This window comes from Suricata suricatta, chromosome 9 (genome assembly GCF_006229205.1).
Source record: "Suricata suricatta isolate VVHF042 chromosome 9, meerkat_22Aug2017_6uvM2_HiC, whole genome shotgun sequence".
NCBI lineage: Eukaryota > Metazoa > Chordata > Mammalia > Carnivora > Herpestidae > Suricata > Suricata suricatta.
The window spans coordinates 116697822-116714011 of NC_043708.1; the positions used below are offsets into that span (position 1 = coordinate 116697822).

At 41.4% G+C, this 16190-nt stretch overlaps 1 protein-coding gene across 1 annotated transcript in view; it reads left to right on the forward strand.

Annotated features, from left to right (window-relative positions):
- Positions 1 to 16190, forward strand: part of ATP10A (ATPase phospholipid transporting 10A (putative)) — a 199175-nt gene that overhangs the window by 1378 nt on the left and 181607 nt on the right. Inside the window, exon 3 of the mRNA XM_029952276.1 lies at positions 7 to 381. Within this exon, the coding sequence (XP_029808136.1) occupies positions 7 to 381 (375 nt within the window). The remainder of the gene's footprint in view (positions 1 to 6; positions 382 to 16190) is intronic.

The window sequence follows — 16190 nt, forward strand, 5'->3', positions numbered from 1 at the left end:
CGGCAGGACGCGCGTGGTGCGCTCCAACCTCCTGCCTCCCCCGAGCGTCGAGGACCCCACGGCAGGCGCGGCCAAGGGTGCGCGGTGGCGCGGGGGCACCCAGCACCTGGCCGACAACCGGCTCAAGACCACCAAGTACACTTTACTGTCCTTCCTGCCCAAGAACCTTTTTGAACAGTTCCACCGCCTAGCAAACGTGTACTTCGTCTTCATCGCGCTGCTCAACTTCGTGCCGGCGGTGAACGCCTTCCAGCCCGGCCTAGCGCTGGCGCCCGTGCTCTTCATCCTGGCCGTCACGGCCTTCAAGGACCTGTGGGAGGACTACAGCCGCCACCGGTCGGACCACGAGATCAACCACCTGGGCTGCCTCGTCTTCAGCAGGTGAGTCGGGCGCTCCGATCAGTGGAGCGCGGGGTCAGCTCAGGGCCACGGCGCTCCGAGAACTTGATATTGGGCGCTGTGTGAATGGCATCGGGCGGGGTGGCCCAGAGAGCGGCGGAGGGCCAGGCCTCCACTGCGCCTGGGCGTGCGGGGTTACCCTGTCCCTGATTGATTGGCATTGAGGAGCCGCGTATGAACCGGAATGATCCCAGGGCTGGAACCCAGCAGAGGCCGGGCATCTCCGTCCCCACCGCTCCCACCTTTTAAGTAAAAAGAAGGATAATACCCCCCCCCCCCACGTTCTGGTTTAAAGTCCTAGCCTGTCTTAGGCCAGTCTCTCTAGGGTAGGTTGTTTAACAAGTTTAGCAACCTATACAAGTACATACATACAGCTCAGGTTAGCAACCAACACAGGTACATACAGCTCAGGTTTAGGTAACCTCTCTTCTTGGAACAGCAGAGAAACTGACGCCAAGTTTTGGTGTGACCAGCACAGACATATAAAAAAAGGAGAGGCAGTAATAGCAGAGGCCATCCATTGATGTGAGCTGTGCACCGTTCCATAGTTGACTGTTTAATGTTAATTTTCTAAAAATTAGCCCATTTCTGAATGTAAAGACTGAGGCTTTGAGGAGTTTTCCAGCCCTGCCTATGGTTGGTAATAGGGAATGTCATTATATCAGGCTCTTTCTCTCTCCCTGCACCTTCCCAGAGTTTTGGACTCTCAGGCTGGGGGTGACTGCTGTACCTTCTTCCTTTAGACTCCCCACCCCCAAAAGAGCCTAGCAAACGTGTCTTGGAGCTGTGCCTAGTAGCTGAGCCCACCGCAATGTCCAACTCTCAGGAAGGCAGATGGTCTTGGCTTCTCTCCAAAGCTCAGCCAATGTTTCCTTCCTGTTCACCTTGCTTGAATCCTGGTGTAGGGGACTGATACGGGCCACTGAGTTAAGGACATTAGTCTTGTCTGGCTTTCTTCACATGTGAGGGGCTTCTGGGAAATACCTTATGCTCTTAGTGTCAGATTGTTCCCCTGAAAGATGGGAGTCGTGGTTATTCCTACTTTTTAGGATAACTTAGATGCAGAGTAGTATTTCTGACACTCCCAGCAACACTGGTTGTGTTTTATATTTATTTTACAAATGAGTAAACCGAGGTTCAGAGAAGTTAAGTAACTTGCCCAGGGCCACACAGCTGCTATGCAGTGAAGTGGTACTGTAATTTAACCCAGGTCTCAGTTCCACAGCTTTTCCAACACTGTGGTGCTTGTTCTTCTTAAATTTTTATAAAAATCACTTGAGGAGCTTGTTAAAAATAACAGCTTTCAGGCTCCCATTGCCAGTGTTTCTGACCAAGTTCATCTGGGATTGGACCCAGGAATTTGAGTGTTTAATTAGCACAGAGGTGATGCTTATATAATGTCTCATACTCTGAATAATATTCTCTTGCTCTCAAGGGGCGCCCCCTGCCCAGTCTGCAAGCATGATGTTGGTGGATAGGACTGTGGGATTTCCTGGCTCTTGTTCACAAGACGCCTGAGGTTAAGAAGGGAGAGGGCACTTATTACACAAAATTCCTCAGTGTCTCTAGTATGAGAATTCTGGGAAGTCATACACCTGCCTTCTGCATGACAGAACTCTGGTGGGACTATAGCAGGTCTGAGTCTTCACACACACCACTTCCTGTTATTAGTGAGCCAGTACCTCTGATAGCCTCCTTTTCAGAAATACTTAGGCCTCAGGAAATATAGTGTATTTTCAGTTAACACAGTGTTTTGCATCTGTTAAGTCATTTGACCCATAAAACAACCATCACCCCAAACATACAGATGAGAAAATAGAGTGGGACCCAAACGTAGTGTCTTTACTTGATTTCAAAAGCCTTCATAAAATTTTGAAACCTTCATCTTCCCCTTGGACCATATCTGTCCATGTTCTCCTCACCTTCGACTCTGACCAGACTAGGATTCTTAAATAATCAGTACAGCCCTCAGGGGCAGGTCCTCAGGGATAATGGTGCTTTCAGGAGAAGTTCCTAAATATCTCCCAGCTCCCAAATTGAATTTCCTGAATGCTTTCCTGGGCAGAGAAGGGGCCCTCTTCTTAGGAAGGTCCCATGTGCATATGCAAAGGTGTGAGAGGTGTGGTAGCTGTCTGTGGAGATGAAGACTTTTTGGAGGAGGACAGTTATCCCTGTTCAAAAGCCAGGTCAAACTCTTCCAGGCCTAGCAAGTCTGTGATTGGTGTTTTTAGGACTGAACTGTGAGTAGTGTGGATTTCTGAGCCCTCCCCTGTCCTCTGAGAATGGTGACTTGTGCACTCATTGCATTCCAGGCCGTGTGTAGCTGCCTTGAAAGTCCTGTGCATCAACTCAAACCTGTGCCCTGAGTTGCTCCTCACCATGCCAGGCCCTAGCCAGACCCTGTGATAGAAAAGGAGGAGGCTAGGTCTCACCAGGAGCTTACTGTGGGGACTGATGGCACTATGCAGGATGTGTCCATGGGCTGGGGTCAGGACAGGGCTCCTAGCCTACCAATGCAGGATACAGGTCAGGAGAGGCCTTCCAGAGGAGGACATGAGTGAGGACCAGGGTGGATGTGGCCAAAGGGTAGGAAGGGCAGATGCCACAGTTTAGAGAACAGAAGATAGGTGGGGGAGGTATGTGCACATGACAGGGTCAGGGCAGCCTGAGACTGCAACCAGGCCATGATTTGTTCAAGGTGCATTCTTGAAGCCCAGGATCTCAGAGGGCTGGCATTGGGACCAGCCAGAGTAGCCCAGAAGATGACTTCTTTTATATCAGGCCAAAGTTTGTTCCATGCCTTTGGTTACTAGAGAGACAATGGGAAGCACAGTTGTGAGCAGTCAAGGTCTGTTCTGTGTTGCATCATTCCTCTGGTTGATGTGCAGAGGGGTGTTTAGTCAAAGCATGTGTAAATACAGAGCACAAAGTTTAGTTGGGGGAGCCTTATCTGCCGACACTGTCTCTGGATAGTGGCTTCTTTCAGACTTGTCTGTGTTCTGACTATAGTCTGCAGTGTATCAGTTATTTAGTTGGTGTTTCTGTTAGTTACATAGTCCTACAGTCCCTTATTTATGAGAATCCCCATCAGACTTGTGAGAAATGCAGCTTCCCAGCCCCCCACCCATGCTTTCTAGCCTGTGGAGATGGAAAAGCTGGTGTCTACATCAAAGCTTTGTTTACAAACAGAAGTTTGAGAAGCCATCCTTTTCTTCCCTGTCCCGAGCCCATTGTATCCTCTCATGGATTTCAGACTGTGGTATTTAGGGGAAATTCTCCTGAGCCATGCTCAGTGGGATGAAACAGAGAGAGAGGTGGGTAATCCTGGGGGTCAGGTCCTATTTGTGGCCTCCCCCTGGTAGAAATGGTCAGTTCGAACATCACTTAGTTGTGGTCTAGTGGGTTGGGGAGAGTGTGGGAAGCCCTCTTGGTCACACAGACCTCCTTGGTGCTGGTAGCATCTAGCCAGAGGGGCCATAGGTGGAAAGAAAGGGGGCTTATTGAGCAGCCAGCTGGGACAAGCCTGGTGTCACCAGGGGCCTGGGTTGAGAGGGGAGCAAATGGTTGCAGGGTGCAAGGTTGGTGAGCCTGGAGGAGAAGAGGAGATGGGAACACAGAATAAGCCTGGAGAGTAGTGATTATGGGGGCAGGAAAGCAGAGACTAGTTATCAGAGAAGGTCATTGATAAGGAAGTTGAAGAAGCAACATTCCTAGAAGGGGAAGCTGCCCAGGAGAGCCAAAGGGAAGATGCAGGGACCATGCATGAAAGAAAGCACTCTCATCTTCCTCTTTAATTTTAAGAGCAGTGGGTAATACATCTTTAAACAAGCAAACCTGATCCCTGCTCCAAGAAATGGAGCAGGTCTCAGAAGGGCACAGCTTGAGGTGGGGGTGCTGCATAAGTCCCCTGCCTCCCTGAATTCTGTTTTCTAACTTGTCACGTGGGGTGCTGGACCCAGGTCCGCATTCCCCTTCTGGTGCCCTTGTCCTGTGAACCTCTCTTTCTCTGCTCCACACACTGCCTGGGTCATTGTGTAATTTTTTCCTCCTTTTGCCTTTATTCCCTTTGTAATGACTTAAATATAGTCTTAATGACTCCTTCCAATGTCTGTCTTCAGGATGATGGAAACAGTGTTTCTGGATGAAATAACCTGAGATGACTTTTTCCAGAATCATTGGGCTTTGTACTTGGATTTGAGTGTGGTGCCTTGGTGTCTTTCCATCATCTTTTGGGAAAACGGGTAGTCAGGTGGTACTCTAATGCTTATCTTGGAATTGCTCTAATTTCTGTCTGTCCCCTTTTCTTTGATTCTCACTTCATTTCCCCAGCTCACTAGGGTTATCTATCCAACCTGCTTACCCTGGGCTTCATGATTTGTTTTTTCAGAAGAGCCTGAAATGAGACCCAGCAAGTTCTCCTTTTGTTTTCTGTTTGTTTATCTTGTCTTCCCTCTTCTTCCTTCCCTTTCGTGGGCAGCTACATGCCTGCCTTGTCAGCAGCAGAAACATCTTTTCCCTGGCAGCATAGCAACTTTATCTTACTTGGAATAAAAGATTTGCAAAAGCAGACACCAGGACAAGATCCAGGAGACAGGAACATGGCCAGATAATGCGTGTCCTCTTTAAGGCCCCTCGCGCATGCCGAGCAGGGGTACACTTGAATAATATTTGGACATTGCCATTCACATGGTTTTTAGAAGTTATTTTTCTTTTGATATTGGTCATATGTCATGGTTGTCAAGTTGTAGAAAAAGAGCCCTTCTTTCCCTACAACCTTGGTTGCCCTCAGAAGGTAGTCTTGTTCCTGGGGCAGTTCTTTCTTACTTGTTGATAGGAGGCAGGAGTTTTATATGTGTAATTACATCTCAACCTAACAAAGCCATATTTTCATATCTCCATTTTTCACAGGTGAGGAAACTGAGGCCATAATTTCACCTTGTCCTCCCAAAAGTGCCTTTGCTTTTTACATCCCCATTTCACAGATGGGAAACGGAGACTTCAAGTCGTAGATAGCTTGCCTAAGTTCTCTCTTTTATGAGACAGTAGAGCCACGCCTTGAGCCCACAGTTCTGCTCTGACTGCACTTTTATAGTTATTTTTGTACTTGCAATCCCTACCCATAGGAGAAGTAAGCCTCATTAAAAAAAAAAGTTAAAAATGTTATTCATCTCAAAGTATTTTCTAATTTCCCTTATGATTTCTCCATTGACCCACTACATATTTAGGAATGTCTCATTTAATTTCTGCATATTTGTGCATTTTCCACATTTCTTTTTGTTACAGATTTCTAATTTCATTCTATTCACACATAGAGAATTGCACATGTAATGAACCATCATCCAGTTTCAACATCATGGCCAACATTGGTTTATCCTACCTACTCACTCTCCCTTTTATTTTGAAGCACATCCCAGATGGGGCTTGATCCCATGAACCATGAGATCACAGCCTGAGCTAAAATCAATCAAGAGTTGGATACTTAACCAACTGAGCCACCCAGGTGCCCGTAATTTTTATTTTTTTTAGGATTTTATTTTTAAGTGATCTCTATACCTAATATGTGGCTTAAACTCACAACCCTGAGATGAAGAGTTGCATGCTTCACTGACTGAGCCAGCCAGGTACCCTGTAATGTTTTGAAAACTAAAGTGTAGTATCATTATTATACCTAATATTCTTTTTAAAGTATTTATTTATTTTTGAGAGAGTGAGAAACATAGAGTGTGAACAAGGGAGGGTCAGAGAGAGGGAGACTCAGAGTCTGAAGTAGGCTCCAGGCTCTGAGATGTCAGCACGAGATCATGACCTGAACTGAATGAAGTTGGATGCTTAACCGACTGAGCCACCCAGGTGCCTTCTTAAGTTTATATTCTTTAGTATTATTTAGTCTCAATCTGTGTTCAGATTTTCACTTGTCTCATAAACACCATATTTTTTTTGATCAGTAAGTTTAAATGAGATCCAAATAAGGCGTCCCTGTGATTGGCTGATAGATCTTTTAGGTCTCCTTTAATCTGTGGACATCTCCCCTCTAAAACTCCATTTCTTTTTCCCATTTTTTTCCTTGCAATTTATTTTGAAGACATTGAGTTATTTATACTGTAGGTTTTCCCTTGGCCTGAATATTGCCACTTCCTTTCCTGCAATATCACATAACATGTCTTTGGGCAGTAATTCTGTTTAGTGTAGATTGATCTGGATGCTTTGTCAGAACTTCCTCAGGTACAGATTTGGTTTTCGTTTCTTTTTTTGGTCAAAACCACATTCATAGAAGATGTTGTGCACTTCTATCAAGAGGAACATAATATTCCTTTGTTCCTCCCTCTTTTTCTGGTGTTAGCAGCCATTGTTGATCATTGCCTACATCCATTAATTTGTTACTAGATGCCAAATGTGTATGGTCTAATTCTTTCATTTATTATCAGGAATACTTTTATCAAAAGACCCTTACTCTGATCAACTACCTGGTTTCCCAGTGGTGCAGCTCATAGGAAAAGAGACACAAGTGCTCAGTTTGGATCCCCAGGATCTTCAAAGGGTTGGCTTTCTAAAGTGTTTAACCTTACTTTGAAATAACTTGTAGAAAAGTTGCAAAAATAGTGAAGAATTCCTGTATATCCCTTACCTATTTTCTTCTAATTTTAACATTTTACTTAACTGTACTATAGTGGTCAAAGCTAAGAAATTAACATTAGCAGAAAGCTATTAATTACTTTTTTAAAATTCAGATATGAACAATTTTTCCTTTAATGCTTTAGGGAGTAGGTAATTTCTTTTGCATATTAATCCTGTATCCTGCCATCTTGCTAATTCGTTGATCAGTACTAGTACTTTGTGGATTCCTTAGGATTTTCTGTATATATTCATGTCTTGTTCCTGATCTGAGAGGGAAACAATTCAGTCTTTCCCTGTGAAATATGGTGCTAGCTTTGGCTTTTATATAAATGCCTTTATCAGGATGAGGAATTTCCATTCTGTCCTACTTTGCTGAACTTTTTTTTCTTTTAAATAAAGTGTAAGATTTTGTTAAATGCTTTTTTCCCCATCTGTTAATACGATCATGTGGCTTTTGTCCTTTATTAAATTAATACAGTGTGTCACATTGTTTGCTTTTCATATGTTAGAACAGTTTTGCTTCTTGGGATCAATCCAACGTGGTCATGGTACATAATTCTTTTTATAATTTGTTGGATTCAGTTTAGCAGAATTTGCTGAAGTTTTTTGCATCTGTATATTATAGGGGATATTGGAATGTGTGGATATCTTTGGTTTTGCTCTAAAGAAAATACTAATGCCCTCACTGAAAGAGTTGGGGGTATTCCTACTGTTCTCATTTTTGGAAAAGTTTGTGAAGAGTTGCTATTAATTTTACATTAAACATATGGAGGAATTTAAGGTTGAAGAGTACTTAGGCCTTTCTTTGTGGGGAGTTTTAAAATCACTAGTTCAATCTCAATACTTTAGTTAGAGGTACACTCAGATGGTCTGTTTCTTCCTACGTCAATTGTGGTACTTACTTATCTTCTAGGACATTGTCCATTTCATCTAAATTTATCTTATTTGTTGGCATACAACTGTTCATTATAATCCCTTATAATTCCTTTTATTTCTATAATGTTAGTAGTGATGTATCATCTTTTATTACTGATTTTAACAATGTGAGCTTCTTAATTTTGGTTGGTTATTCTAGTTAAAGATTTTCCAATTCTGTTGATCTTGCCAAAGAACCAACTTTTTTGTATTGTTCATTTTTCTCTACTGTTTTTCTATTCACTATTTAATTTATTTCTACTCTAATCTTTATTATTTCCTTCCTCCTTTTTGCCTTAAGTTTAGTTTGATCTTTTTATAGGTACTCAAGGTAGGACGTTAGGTTATTTTTTTGAGACATTGAGACATTTTTTTCTTTGTTAATATAGATATTGACAGCAATAATTTCCCTGCAAGAACTACTTTAATTGCATTCCATAACATCGGTTGTATCATATTTTCATTTTTCTCTGTCTCAATGTTTTCCATTTTCCCTTGTGATTTTTTCCTTGACCAAATGATTATTTAGTAACATCTTGTTGATTTTCATGTTTGTGAATTTTTCAAATTTCTTTCTGTTACTCCTCCCTAATTTAATTTGATTGCAATACTTTGTGTGATATAAATCCTTTAGATTTGTTGAGGCTTGTTTCATGATCTAATCTGGAAAATGTTCCATGTGTTCTTGAGAAAAACATATATTCTGTTGTATGAAGTTTTTTATAGCTATCTGTTATGTCTAGTTTATTTACTTATTTAAAAAATATTTTTAATGTTTATTTTTGAGAGAGAGAGTGAGTGAGCAGGGGAGGGGTAGAGAGAGGGGGACAGAGGATCCAAAGCTGGCTTTGTGCTTACAGCAGAGAGCCTGAATCAGGGCTCGAACTCATGAACCATTAGATAGTGACCTGAGCCCAAGTCGGAGCTTAACCAACTGAGCCACCCAGGTACCCTGGTCTACTTGATTTAAAATGTTTACATTCTCTATTTCCTTGTGGAAATAGCATGGGGATGTTCCATCTGCCGTGTCAAATCACCCTGCACTGCTTTTGAGCTCCCATTCTGTGGTTTCTTCAGACCCATGACTTGAGTTCCCATGGGGAGGGAGCCCTGGCTAGGGTTAGGGTTCTGTCCAGCAGAGCAGCCAGGGCAAGAAAGACACCATCCCTGATCTCCCTAGAGGGCTGATATAAGTGCCCATGCGCAGAACCAACTCGAGTATACAGTTGTGGTGCGTCTCAGGCATAGAGCTAGGGTTAGGTTTAAGGGTCAGGTTGGGGTTAAGATTAGAGTATGATCCCTGGATGCTCCAGAAACAGGTCCGCCAGCAGTGCAGTGGTCTAGGCAGAGGGCTGGTTTGCGGGCACGTGAGAAGTTACCAGCTAGGCTTATCTTTCGGGTGCAAGGGCCAGCCTCTTCTGTGGGCTCTGCTACGGTGCAGCCTCAGAAAAAACAGTTGTGCAGTGTGGTCCCTGGGCTTTGCGATTGTCGTGTTGATGTTCCATGAACCACGCTGATGAAGCCTGTAGCACTTCTGGGCCCCATGTTCATGGTGTTCTTGGACTTCTGTCTGTTCCTTTAGTCATCTTTGAAAGTAGAGTGTTTAAAGTTTCCCAACTGTTGTTGAATTGTTTATTTCTCCCTCCACTTTTGTTAGCTTTTGCTTCATGTGTTTTGGGGCTTTGTTAGATACATAGGTTTTTAAAATTTTTATGTCTTAATGATGGATTGACCCTTTTATCATTATAAAATACATTTCTTTGTCTCTACCAATTCTTGTCTTAAAATTTATTTTGTCTAAAATTAATATAGCTACTCTTGCTGTCTTGGTTACTGTTTCCATGGTATATCTTTTCTTATCCTTTTACTTTCAGCCAATTTTTGTCTTTGAGTCTAAAGTGTCTTGTAGTTGGCATATAGCTAAATTATATATTTTAAAAAATTTATAATGCCAATTTTTTCCTTTTGATTGTAATATCTTATTAACATTTGATGAAATTTCTGATAAGGTAGAATTTATGTCTGCCAATTTGCTATGATTTCTATATGTCTTACATGTTTCTGTTCCATAGAATCAGTCTGTTACTGCTTTCTTTAAATAAATACTTTTTAATGTACCATTTTAATTCTTTTGTTTCTTTTTTATATTGATGTGCTATAGGAATTACAAGTGGCATCTTAGTTTAAATAATGTAGTTTACACACAAAAAATGTAGTTCACGTTAATACTAACAGTTTCCACACTGTATAGAAAATATGCTCAATATAATTTTATTTTCTCCCTCTCCTTTGTGCTATTAGTATCCTATAAATTTATATCTTTATACATTTTAAGTCTGTCAACACAGATTTAATAATTGCTGTATGGACTTGTCTTTTAAATCCATAAACAATTATGAAAAAATATATTTGTCTTTTTTGCCTCAACTGGTATATCACCTTCAGGCAACTGCAATGTTGAACAGTTGCTGCTTATTATTTTCCCATAGAGCGAGGTCCAAATCAGTTCCAGTTACAACACTGCTCTGGGGTTGGGACTTTTTGAGGAACTCTGGACTCCACCTACCTCTCCTGGTGGCATCAAGTCAGGTGATTTTAATAGGTACTATGGCACTGGGGAGCTAGGGAAAGGGGGATGGGAATAGGCAAGTTAAGATACCACAAATCCTAGAATTGTTATTGAGGTTCAGTGGTTTTTCTTCAACAAACTGCTCACTAGTGGCTAGCCTTACTTGTTAACATCCAGGCTTCTGAAACAGTTGGTTTGAAATTTTGCCAGTGTTGCTTTTATGGAAGAACAAGTTTATATGGAGGTCCTCATTCACCCTTCTGGCATTCCCACCTCCTGGTCAGTTATTTATACAAATTCGCTCAGCTTTAGGTTGGTGTGTTGTTTCTCATGATTAGATGGAGACTGGGTTTTTCAGTAAGAATACCACCGAAGTGATGCCTTCTCACTGTATGATATCAGGGTGTATATGATGCCTGTATATCTTTTATTGATGACACAAATTTTGATCTGTTAGGATGGTGTCTGCTGGGTATATCCATTGTAGATTTATTATTTTTCCTGTTGTAAAAAATAAGTATCTTGGGTTAGATACTTGTTTTTCCTCAAAGTTTTGCCCTCCAACATTAGGACCCAGAGGTGGATCGTGCCTCTGCAGTAATAATTGTGGTGGTGTCCCAGTGGTGACTTTCCCCCCGACTCATTCCTTCTAAATTTATGAAGTAGAATTTTTGGAAGAGCCATTTTTTCCTTTTTCATTGGTATTTACTCATTCATATCAGTGCAGACTAGTGGGTGTTTATTTTATTCTGTAGATTGTAATTGAATTCCTTGTTGCTCACTGTGTTCCAGGTGTGGTGATTGGGAGCTCTCTCAGTCTGGCTCTTCTCTTTCTTGGCATGTCCCCAACCTTTCCTGAGCACCTCCTTACTTTCTGACTCTATAAGATGTTACAGGCTTATCTTCTATTTTTCTTTGCTGTGGTACTAGAATTAACCACTTTTCCTACAGGGCATTTAGCTTTTTGAAGTTCGTTATTATGGATTTATTTACAATGGAATTAATAGATTTATTTATTTTTTAATGTTTGGTTATTTTTGAGAGAGAGAGAGAGAGAGAGAGAGAGTGCGCGTGAGCACATATGAACAAGCAGAGGAGGGGCAGAGGGAGAGATGGAGACACAGAGTCCAATGCAGGCTCCAGGCTCTGAGCTTGAGCACAGAGCCTGATGAGGGGCTCGAACTCACAGATTGTGAGATCATAATCTGAGCCCCAGTGGGATGCTTAACCAACTGAGTCACTCAGCTGCCCCTGGAATTTATAAATTTAAATACAATCTATTGGTTTGGGCTTATTGTGATTATTATTATAAATTGATAATTTCTGGTCAGTAGGAGCCAATCCAGTCGGCTCTTGAGTCTTTTGACATAACCTGCACCCATTTCTTTTGGTCAGTATGCCTGGCTCATCTTAAACATTTCCTACCACACTGCTTGAACCAGAAGGGGCCTTCTTATTTTTTCCCCTAGTTTTATTGAAATATAATTGATACATAGCATTGTGTCAATATAAGGTATATAGCACAATGACTTGACTTAAATATATTATGAAATAGTTTCCACAATAAGTTTAGTTAACATCCATCATGTCATATAGATACAAAACCAAAAGAAAAAAAGGTTTTTTCTTTGTTATGAGAACTCTTAACCACTTTGAAATCTACAACACAGTTTTTTTAAGGTGTTTTTTTTTTTTTTTTTTTTGAGAGAATGTGTGTGAGAACAGGGGAGAGGCAGAGAGAGAAGGGGAAAGAGAGTATCCTAGGTAGGCTCTGCTCTGTCACCACAGAGCCTGATGTGGGGCTCGAACTCATGAACCATGAGATCATGATCTGAGCCGAAATCAAGAGCTGGATGCTTAATGGACTCAGCCCACCCTGCCCCCCGACGATATTGTTAACTGTCATGTTGGACATTGTTTCTCCAGGACTTGTTTATCTTATAACTGGAATATTCTACCTTTTGATAACCTTTACCTGTTTCCCCCACCCCATCCCCTGCCTCTGCCAACCACCAATATGCTTTCTATATCAATGGTTTGATTTTGTTTTGTTTCATTTAGATTCCACATATAAGTGAGATCATAGAGTATTTGAATTTCCACATCTGACTTATTTCACTTAATAAACCTCAGAGTTTATTCATATTGTTGCAATGGAAGAGTTTCTTCTTTTCTCATGGCTGAGTAATACTCCATTTTACGTATATACCACAACTTTTTTATTCATTTATCCATTCATCCATTTATCTTAGCTATTGTAAATAATGCTGCAGTGAACATGGAGGCACACATCTCTGATAAAGCGTTTTGTTTCCTTTGGGTATATTCCCAAAAGTAGCATTGCTGGACCTTATGGTAATTCTATTTTTAACTTTTTGAGGAACCTCCATACTCTTTTCCATAATAGCTGTACCAATTTAAAATCTCACTAGTAATATACAAGGTTTCCTTTATCTCTATAACCCACCAATACTTTTTATTGCTTGTCTTTTTGGTGCTAACCATTCTGACTGTGTGAGGTGATACCTCATTATAGTTTTTTTTTCATTATAGTTTTTGATTTGTGTTTCCCTAATAATTAGTGATATTCCACACCTTTACAGACACCTGTTGACTATTTGTATGTCTTCTTTCAAAAATGTGCGTTGAGAGCCTTTGTCCATTTTTTAAATTGGATTAGAAGCCTTGTTATTTTTAATGCACTTCTTTTGTAGCTTTCAGTGGTTTCTGAAGCCCCGTGTCCTGGTTTGTCATGCTGCGGTATAGCTGGATTCTCCTCTAATGGTTATTCATTACTGTGATTATGAAGTCTACAAGTCCTGTCTTTCCTGGAAGGGCTCAGGTATCTCCTGTCTGTGGGCAGCACTGCCTTCAGATGTGCTTGCAAAATTTAGTTATCACAATGAATGCTGGTCTTCCTGGTACTTGGTACTTCCTTGGTACATGGGCCAGGAAGCCAAATGGTATTTGATACACTTGCTCTGGATAGTCCCACCCCGTAAAGAACTGCCCTGCCACCAAGGCCAGTTTAGGCTCTCATTGAAAACAAGCATTTTTGGGAGACATTTACAGTAAGCACTTATCCATGTTTCTGGATTACTTGGGAAGATTGAGTAGGGGCTGTGTAACATTAGGATCCTGCCCTTCACAATGGGTTGGTCCAGCTGCTTGTTGAATTCCTGAAGCAGGGGAGCCAATTGTACTTATTTATACAAGATTTACCTTGTTATATATAGTGCATTGAAAAAACTAATAGGAAAAAATGGAAAGGTTATGTTGATTTTGCTTTTTTAGAATACTCTTAGCTTGGCTTTCCATGTTGGCTTGTTTTGCATTTTCCCAGAGTACAGTTTATAGGAATTGCCCTGGATATACACTCCATGGCTATTTTTCCCCTGGGCATACTGTAGTTTGAAATATTTTGCCTAGCAAACTATTTTCATCAAGTAATAAATAACAAGTTCTTTTGCCCATTTTAAGCCAATCAGGGACAATTAAAACCCCTTCAATAAGGTTTGAACTCTTGTCAACAGTTAGATATGCCAATAGTTAGATGCTAGGCAAGCTCCATCTCGCTTTAGCCCAGTGCCCTCATTTAAATAAGAGGGGGAGGATTCAGTGAGATGATGCTCAAAAGGTTGGAGCAGTGTCAGGCAGGCAGGCAAGTGTTTGAAGAGGTTATCCATAACTCATTATTGTGATTATTACTACTACTGTTATTTCTGTTGTTGTTCAGATTTTTTCGGAAAATGTTTCTTAACATTGTTTATTACACTGAAATAGATGTACTTCCAGCCCAAACAAGGAACTTTAAGTGTCATTTAGTCTGTGTGGTTTATCATAGGTAAATGGACAGTGTTTGAAAAGGATTTTGAAACACTGAAAGTAGCTCATGGACTCCTGATGATCCAGGGATATCCTCGGTTGGCCCAAGTGTCTTCGTAGAAATGCAGTTCACTGGAAAAGCACTATAGAGAAATAACGAAATTAAGGCATTATTTGCTTAGTATTTTATTCATCTGATTAGATTTGGTGATTAACCCTTAAAAAAATACATCAGATAAGTTTAATTCATTGATCCATTTAGTTGTGTCTTTGAAATTCTCATTTTTGTTTATCAACTGTTTTGAAAATTAAAAACAAAAACAAAACAACCGAAAGTAAGTCTTTGACTTTGAGAAGGAAAACAAACCTTGCGCTGCCAGGGGGCGTTTCCTCCAGAGGTGTTCCGTGCAGGACTCCTCAGAAGAGTGCTTTCTGGGAGTTATGCTCTGTGGTCTTATTAGAACAGTTAAGACCTTAATTAGATCCATGTGGGACTCTGTCTTAGTTTTTCTCCCGCATTGGGTTTCCCTCTTTCAGGAACTATAGGACCTTCCTGGAAAGGCCTCAGGGTGTGAAGGGGACGTGAGGGTGGTCTGGGTCTTAAAAGACTGCCCCTTCCAAATGCTCAGGACCCCCCGCTGGGAATCCCAGTCCTCCTATCCCTTCCTGTTTTTCTTCTCCCACCACCAGTGCTTTTCTGAATGGGACCTTCTGCCCCACAAAGGATCCTGTAAGAGGGGCTAATAAAATGGAAGGAAGCCCAGCCGTCCCCAGACAATTGTTCTGAGCCCTTTGTTCTCACTTCTCACCACTCTTTTATCCCACCCTTTGTTTTTGCATACTTCTAATAGCAGTTAAAAAAAAAAAGTCAAGTTCAGAAGAGTCTGTGTTTGATTTCTCTTTACATCCTTTGTCAAAATGTGACCTTGGGACTCTTGACATGTGTAGCATGTCAGCTGTGGCTGGCGAGGTGAGTGTGGCTGATGCTCAGTGGTATCCTGTCTGTGACGCCAGGGCTCCTCTTGCCACCCATTCTACCAGCCTCATTTGGGTGGTCTCACCTAGCAGTCCAGTGAGTTTGGTGAAGGAAGAGCCCCTGGGGCTTACTCTGAGGGTGTGGCCGTATCCTTTTTCTGTGCTGTGCTGGGGCAGAGTCACAGATGGAGCTTCTCCCCCTCGCCCTCTGCCGAGTTGGACATCTTTCTCATTTCAGTGACAGAATCCATCCATTCTTTCTATCTAGGTCATCTTCAATGCACAGTGGCTCAGGAAATCTGTTGACTCTAAAATCTCAGAATAATCTGAGGCAAAAAGGCAATGCAGGAAGTGAGTGTTATTGGGAGGGAGGCAGTGGTTCCTCTTGGGTCATTTTCAGCTTTTGTGTCTCAGGACAAGCAAGCCATTTTTAAACATAAATCCAAGTGATTTGTTTCAAAATGTCTCTTATAGATGACAAATAAGGACCACAAATATTTTCTCTCCATTCAGTAGTCTCAAGATACACATGACATTTATTTATTTTCTAAAAAAGAGCACTTTTATTAAATTGTATGATATTAGCCATGTCTTTTTCCTTGTGACTAGTTGGTAGAAACCTAGGGCAGTGCCTTTCTGTATTGTGACTGTTATCATTTCGTTCTTTTCTTTGTTCATTTTGCCATTGCAGACTTTAGTCAAACAGATGTGTGCGACTTTTCCTGGCACTTAAATGGCATTGTGACTTGCATTGTAACATTTTCCATTTACAATTTTTTCTTTTTTTGGAAAGAAAGTCGTTGCCTTTAAGTGGGATGGAAAGTTTGATTCATTACACTGAAATCTGGTTGCTACGTTGCCATCTATAATACCATCATGAGTGTGCGTGGCT